The sequence below is a fragment of the Austrofundulus limnaeus genome, unplaced genomic scaffold (assembly GCF_001266775.1).
Source record: "Austrofundulus limnaeus strain Quisiro unplaced genomic scaffold, Austrofundulus_limnaeus-1.0 Scaffold372, whole genome shotgun sequence".
In the NCBI taxonomy this organism is placed as follows: Eukaryota; Metazoa; Chordata; class Actinopteri; order Cyprinodontiformes; family Rivulidae; genus Austrofundulus; species Austrofundulus limnaeus.
Genome location: NW_013952774.1, coordinates 241,878 through 250,055, shown reverse-complemented (window position 1 = coordinate 250,055; position 8,178 = coordinate 241,878). Strand labels below are relative to the sequence as shown.

General features: G+C 36.5%; 1 protein-coding gene across 1 annotated transcript in view; it reads right to left on the bottom strand.

Moving 5' to 3' along the window:
- gne (glucosamine (UDP-N-acetyl)-2-epimerase/N-acetylmannosamine kinase) overlaps positions 1 to 8,178 on the bottom strand; it is a 30,805-nt gene that overhangs the window by 9,227 nt on the left and 13,400 nt on the right. Inside the window, exons 2-7 of the mRNA XM_014023479.1 lie at positions 5,927 to 5,998; positions 5,235 to 5,383; positions 4,822 to 5,068; positions 4,437 to 4,644; positions 2,447 to 2,599; positions 966 to 1,178 (exon numbers count right to left, since the gene is read on the bottom strand). Coding sequence (XP_013878933.1) covers positions 966 to 1,178; positions 2,447 to 2,599; positions 4,437 to 4,644; positions 4,822 to 5,068; positions 5,235 to 5,383; positions 5,927 to 5,980 — 1,024 coding nt within the window. The 5' untranslated portion in view covers positions 5,981 to 5,998. The remainder of the gene's footprint in view (positions 1 to 965; positions 1,179 to 2,446; positions 2,600 to 4,436; positions 4,645 to 4,821; positions 5,069 to 5,234; positions 5,384 to 5,926; positions 5,999 to 8,178) is intronic.

Here is an 8,178-nt window from a genome sequence, read left to right as displayed (position 1 = left end):
AAAAAAAAAGAAAAAAAAAGAAAAAAAAAGTCCTCGGCCAATGATCTGGGCCGTCTCTGCCCACAGGACAGCACGTTTTGCAGAGACCCCTACTTGCCTCCAGTGGTAATATCCCACTGGTATAGTGGAAGAAATGAAACTGCCCCCAGTTTTGATTTCAAGATTGTGGCTACTTGCAGCTTTAGAATGTTAACTTTTACTGTTAATGATCTTTCTTAATTTTTTGTGCATATTTAATCACTCAGACAAGTAACGTGTTTTCTGTGCAATGCTGTATGTATTAAAATCAATATTTATTCGCATGACATACGTAGTAGAGCTCTCTTTTTGTCATTGTTTATATTGTAGCAGTATTGTAGCTAGGTTAGCAGCAGCAATACAATCGCCTGTCAGCTAACTGGAATGCAGTTTCATGTGGTTTGATGGGAAATGATGTCACTACCATTTACCAGTTCTGGGAACACGATGTAAATGGAACGCAGCATTAAAGACCTGCTGAAGAGCAGGGAAACAACTAAAACATGCAGGATAGTGGGTCATGAGAACTGGAATTGAGAACCACTGCCTTAAACTAAACCTAACCACACGCAGTACTTACCTGACTCCAAATCTAGCCTCATCTAAACTCAGTTCAAACCTATCCTAAACCCAACCCCCCAACCTAAAATCAGCACCCGTATCTGTAGGGACCAGGCTTTAGTCCCCACGAGGAGCACTGGGTCCCCCAAGAGAATGTATTTTTCTGAAAAATGGTTCCCACAATGTAGCAAAAACATGTCCACACACACACGTTCATCTTTAATGGAGGTGGTCAATAATTAAAGCCAGGAAGTATAAAGTATCAACATCATATAGTCCAGTCCTTCAGTAATTTTTGTCAGTCTTCTAAAAAGTGATTGTCATCTAAGAAACTGCCTATATAAATGAAAGAGGACTTCTACAACCTTAAATTAAATTAAACCTACCAGTTTCTCTGCCTGTTTGCCTAGTTCCCAGGTTAATGACAGGTGTGCCAAAGGCACCTGCCTCCCGTACCCCACAGCTACTGTTTCCAATCATGCAGCCAGCGTGGCAAACAAGCTGGATGAACTGCTCGAAAGGAATGTGCTTGATTGCCCGGAAGTTTGGATGCTGCTCAATGCCCTTCTTTCGCATGACACGCACCATCTCTTTGCTGCCTGTAAGGACAAGTTTGAGTAGGTTAGAAGAAAAAATAAAACAACAAAAATAAAGCAGAACTTAAAAAACAAGTCCTGTACTGTGGAAAATTTTTTCACTCTTCTAGATAATCTTTACATTTTATTATCCCACCAACTGGAATTTAATTGGATTTTTAATTTGATTATATGTAATATCTACACAAAAACCCTTGATCTTAAATAAGAAAAATAAATAAACTACAAGTAGTGCGTGCATAAATATTCTGGCCTTTTGCTTTGATGCTTTAATAACTTCAGAAGCCACATAATTTAAAAATAAAACCCACCTGTGAGAAGTACCAAGTGATCTAAACCTGTTGACTTACACCTGTTCTAACCCAGAACCAACAGCAGAAATGTAATAAATGCTACCACCAAGCAAGAGACATCATGAAGCCCAAGGAGCTCTCCACACAACAAGAGATAAATTCTGGAGAAGTACAAATCAGAGTTGGCCATTAAAAACACCCTAAACCCGAGGATCCTAAAGAGTACCATTAAAATATTGAAATATGGAAAGAGGTCACCACAGAAAACCTGCTAGAAGAGACCAGGGCAGCACTTATGCAGAGATAATATAATCTGACCCGCTGCACATTGAGCTTTTTAGAAGAGAAACCAGGAAAAAAGTGGCTTAAAAAAAGCTGAATTGTTAGAATTTTTTCCAGATAAATGTGGTCTAATGAGACCAAAATCATACCGGTACTTTTAAATCATCAAAGACAGCAGAAGGTCTGAGGTCAATCCACCACCTTTCATTATGCTGAGGCCACCATCACCACAGCGAAATATGGTGGTGGCAGGCTCGTGATGATGGGATGTTCATTCTCAGCGGGGAATGGGAAAACGATCAGAGTAAAAGAGATTTGAAACTTGGATGGAAGTTCACCTTCAAACAGAACAATGAGCCTGAACAAACTGTTGAAGCTACACTCCCTTGGTTTAAAAAAATAATGTGGTTAGATGTACCAAGCTCATGCAGATGTGCCTGAAGAAACTTGATGCTGAAACTGCTGCAAAAGAGGCTCTACACAGCATTGATATTATTGCGCTATTTTTAGTTGTTTTTAACCATTTAAAAACAAGTTATTCCCCCAATTTAAATTAAATAATCTGAAGTATTTTTGTAGAAACTTTGCTTTTAATCAAAACAAAAATCTAATTAAACTCCATGTTAGAGGACAACAAAGCAGAAAGCTTACAGAGATGGACAAATTCCCTTGCAAAGGCCTGTAAGTATGTCTAACCTGCATCAATGTTAGGAAAGAGAATGAGTGTCTTCTTGTTGAAGGAAATCAGTGCTTCTAACATCAGTCCATACAGCTTTATAGAGTGCTGGATGTTTGTAGTGACAGGGTGCTGCAGCGCCACAATATAGTCATTGTCCTGTACTCCGTCACCTAGAAAAGAAACAGAAAACATCACAAATAGCCTTTTGTCTTAAACAGAATATAGTTTACTCTTCAATAGTTTAGTTCAAATGCAAAATTCAAAATACCCAATGCCTCTAACGGTTGCAAGCTATTCTGACAAATACAGCTTATTTTTATCAAAGACACCGAGCAAAAGTTTTAGAAAATTTTTTGTAAAAATACCAAGCTCTCCAAAACTCACAAAAAGTGAACACACAAAATATTGTGTGCTAACTGAAATAAGACTAAACTGATTAAAGTATACTTTAAAAAGCAAATCAGTCAAATTAATTTTATTTTAAAAATTCAACAAGATTAGAAGGAATAATAAAATAAATTTAAAAAAAAATCAGTGACCAACTAAAATGCAAAGTTCATGCAAAATGGAGACTGAGCCACAGTAGAAAAGTCTGAGGTTGTCCTTTTAAAATAGTAATGATGATATTAACAGATTAAACAAATACAATGAAAGATAAAATAATGAGAAAATAGTGCAGTATGTGTGTATTACACCAAACTCTTTGTGTAATAGCAAAGAAAACATCTGGGCTGCTACAATGAAGTATTGTTCAAGTCTACTGATTACGGAGATGCATCAGGACATTGTACAAGTCTGTTTTCTTTAGATAAACAATTACATAAATAAATGAATTATTGGCATTTATCTTGTACTGTAATTTATTATTAATTTGCATGGACTGATGATAAACAAATTGTAGGGGTCATCTCGAGTGAGGAAACAAGATTTTCTGCCTCTGAAACAGGCCTTAGATGGGCCTTCAAAGAGGACAGAAACTCTGTTCCACTCTGAACTTTATTTAGGCCATGGCAGATCATTCTAACCATGGAAGAGAACCTCTCTTCCTCTTAATCAGATAATGGACAGAATAATTTCCATTGTTCATTATTCATTTGTCATTTAACTAAGAATGTTTATGCATTTGTTAAATCAAAGATAATGCCTGTCACATGAAAAAAGTAGAACTTCTTTTCTCTTATTGGGTCTTAAAGATTTATAATGGTATAAAAAGAATCACAGAGAATCTGATAACAATGTTTTCATTGTGTTTTTATGCAAATCACTGTTTTTATTTTACTGTGAACACAGTAAAATAATTGTGGATTTTTCATGAGAAAATCTTTCACATATCTAAACTAATGAATGGCTTAGAGCTGATTATGAAAAAGAAATGTTACATATCTTAAGTAATCATCATAAAATGTTTTTCAGTGATTTCATTTAGAGAGCCTCATCAGAGGATAAGTTGGTAGGTTATGATGTTTTTTTATTCAACTATACAACAATAGCCTTGGTAGATTTGTTGGCACCTGGCACAAGTCTTAACTTTTCCTTCTTCTGACTCATCCTTAACGCCTGAGGGCGGGAACCAAAGTTGTCCGTTCTTTTACTAACCTGGACAGCTTTGAGCTCACTCTGACTTCCTGATTCAACAAGAAAGGGCTGGAATCCTCCAAAGAGGAAAACAGGCCTAAATAAAGTTCAGAGTGGAACAGTTTCTGTCTTTTTTCAAGGCCCATCTGAGACCTGTTTTAGAGGCAGAAAATCTTGTTTCCTCACTCAAGGTGACCTCTACAAAATGGAACTTATTCTTTGTTCATAAAAGAATATTTTTCTCAGCCCTTGCTAATTAAAGCTAGCAAACCAGTTATATCAACGTGAATGCATAGTTTAAACACTAAAACACAGAAGAAAGGATTACTTCTGACTAGAGTGTCAGTCTACACACAGATCATACATTTTGCAAATTTGTTTTACTTAATTTCATTTCATTTCATTTTATTTATTTTTTTGGTGTGTGCATACCTAACCAGCTGCGGATGATATCCATGTGGTCCTCTCTGTGATGACTTGACAGTAGCTTATCATACGAGGGACAGCCAGCCAAGAGGATGCGAGAGTGGTCCTCACACATTGCAATAAGGTGCTGCTCTGCCATACGTGTGCAGCAGGCATGGTAATGGGCCAGTTTACTGATTGCATGGCGGATTGAATCATCAATTGTTCCACTAACCTATCAAGGGCAAAAGAGAGAAGAAAAATTATTTATGCCAGGTGTAATTTCATAACAAACACTCTGAAAGTTCTTATTCAATATTCATTGTACTGAAAGCTAAACAAGTACAACAGAATAAAAAATGTACAACACATGCGTGATGCAAGATAAAACAAATTTTGGAAGACTTCTGACCTCTCCTCCCTCCACATGAAATATTCTGATATTCATCAGTGCTGCAGCAGTTGCCAGGGCAAGAGCATCAAAACGGTCTCCGTGTACCACCAAGACATCAGGCTGCAGCCTCTGTAGAACATCAGGGAGTTTCACCAACGCCAGCCCGACGCTCTCCACCATTGCTGCTTCATCTTCTCCTCTAACAATGGTGTGGAGCTTGGAGCCGATATCAAAATCATCCTGCTCAATCATACGAAATGTGTTTCTGGAGAACAGGAAATTGGAGAGGAACATTCAAATATTAATGACAACCCTTAAACAAAATGTGTAGACTTTTAACAAATACAAATGTAAACTCAACACTTGTAGGAACGAGTGCAAAAAATCCAATTTTATATGGCAGCTTATTTTTAAAAGACAGCTGATCTTACCCGTAATCATCAATGAGATGGGATCCAAGCACTACAACTTCCAGTTCAAATTCATCTGGATGGGATTTTATTCCGAACATGATGGGGGCTAACTTGGAGTAATCTGCTCTGTTGCATGTTGCCACACACACTCTCAGCTTTCTCCTACCCTATACAAATACAAAGTTTACATGAAAAACTTTAATGAAAGGGCGGAAACTTAGTTCATTTGAATTTGTGTGCACAAAAAAGATTTTATCATATATTATCTCTACAATCCTACAGACAAAAAAGGGACAACAGTCCCCTCTAAAAATTCCAGCAAATATTCACCTCAGTTCTTAGACATTCATAGCCCGCTTGGTAAAAGAAAAGAGGTTAAGAGTCAACATTTTGAGCTGTGTTTCTGCCATCAAATTTTATTTATTGTTTTCTTCTAAAAAAAAGGGGGGTACACTTTTGTTTAAACATTTGATATGTTTACTACATTTCATTGAACAAAGTATGGATCACGAGGTTTGTAAATCATGGCATTCGGTTTTTTTTTTTTTTTTTTTTTTTTTTTTTCAATAATTTGCATGAATGGATAATTTTATTACCTCAGAAATTAAACATCCATTTTCAGAATTGAGATGGTACATAACAGAGATAGTCGACATCAATAAAAATGTAAAAAAATAAAATAAAATAAAACGTCATTGCAAGAGTCACACCTGATTCAGGCCTTCCATCTTTTGTCTGTCCAACTTTTCTTTGCTTCTATGCATTTTCAGAAAGTACAGCTCCTACAAAGAAAAAAAGGAAAAAAATGCCAATGAGGTAGAGTTAAGATTTGTGCAAAGGCATGTTATGCATTAGTGTCCCTCACAGGTCATACTCATTTGAGCCTTTACAAGTACTTAGAGACTGAAGAATGAAAACAAAACACAACTACATAAAATGCTATAAGGTTTACATAAAATAAAACTTTTAGAAACAGGGAGCATGTTGTAAAACAATTTTTCTTATATGTAAATATCATACACCATGTTCACACATTTATCATCATTCAGAAGTCTAATGTGACACTAGAAAATACTGGCCACCTGTTGCTGTAAATGCTCATAAACATGAAGATGATCATTATAAAACATAGTTATTTATAAACTTTAAACTTTCCTTAATGTTTACTGGTTTATAAGGTCTGTGCTTGATCATTTAAGTAAGTTTATAATTTCACAAATAGTTTGATGTGTTGAACATCACATGCTGATTGTACTATGTGTTAAATGGGATGTGTTGCCATATATATGACTTCAAGAAACAGAAAAGACTGATAAATGATGATGTTGCCTCAATACGGCAGCACAAACATACTTCATTACACCAAATGATTTTATCTCCAATACTTGTGTATGAATCATTTACCCATATATGCTCTAAATATTGTGAGAAAAACTCTTTCGTAAAGCCAACCTTTACTTGATGATCTACCTGAAAAATATTTTAATTACATCTAGATGCTTTAGATTTACACAACTCCCAGAAATACATGTTTGACAGGAAGCACAAGTTTCCCTTCAGTTTTTACTTGAGTACTCATTTGCATCTCTTTTAATTTCTTTCTGTTTATTATGTTGGAGTCCAATTTCTTGGCAGTGTTACTGCACCACATATAGATCTGGCAAAGTTACCACAGGATTTTAGTCCATTTTCTGTGCTTATGGGTGGATAAGATAATTTCTGAGGAATATCGTTTTAGAAACAACAAATCAAATGTTTTTTTAAGGGCAGCTTTTCCAAAAGGCAAATTTATAATTAGTTACTTAGCATTCAATATCTTCTGAGACACCCCTTGGTTTTTTCCAGTTTTGTCGTTTTTTTGATTGGTTTAGCCTGAACTCAATAAAAAAAAATCATATAAAAAAAGCAATGAAAATTAGCAAAACAGTTTTTAGACAAATTGTGAAGGTTCAGAAATCAAACAAACAAGTTTACCAGTTTCCCCACACATTGTGTTGACACAGAAACCAAACAAGATTACCTTTTAATGAGTCCTTTTGGACATATTAAAACCAGTTAAACCCTCAAAGCAAGTAGACTGTAATCCATTAAAAAAGCAATGGATTTGATTCACTTTCAAACAGTTGCTTTAAGGCAGGCCAGGCAGGCTAGGCCAACCAGTTGATCGGGATCGACCGGTAGATCTTTAGCCTGTTAACAGTAGCTCACAGAGCGAATGGATCGCGGAGCTTGTAGAACGCAACATAGTTTAATATTGCAGCCTTAAACGCTCTCTTGTAGAACGCAACATTGGTTTGTTTAACATTGCAGCTTTGAACACACTCTTCGCAACGTTTGTTTAACATTGTAGTCTTGAACACACCCTTGTCATCGTTTGTTTAACATTGCATTCTTGAACACACTCCAGTCTCGCGAGTTTTGGGTGCTGTGAAACAGCTCTCCGAACATTGTCTTGCGAGATTAGGGTCATGTGTTAAAACACGGCAGCGAGGCGGGGAAAAAATGGAAAAAAGACAGCTAACAAGCAAATAAAAACATTATTTTCACCTGGAGTGGGAAGAGGACTCATATGTAATTCGAGCGCTGCCTTGGGTTGTCCAAAAAGGATAACGTGGAACTGCATTTCTTTCAAAACAATGCACAAACGCTATGAGATGGATTTCCCCTCCTGAGCTAAGGCAAGGCTGCTAATGCAGCCCCGTACCTGCCTCAGCACAAAAAAAACACTGTGGAAAATGTCTTTCAGCTATGATGAAGTTATGAAAGAAGCATTTGATGCTGCAGACGTGCTTTTCCGTGATTTTAAAAATAAAAGTGAGATTGTGGCTGCTATAAAGACGTGCAGTTGTCCACCAGGATGGATGGATATGTCCAAATTCATGTCCGTGTTTCAGCTGGACTGCTCTGGTGTTGAAAATGAGGTTTTGGCTCTGCAAAATGACATTGGGATCAAATCCAGAGC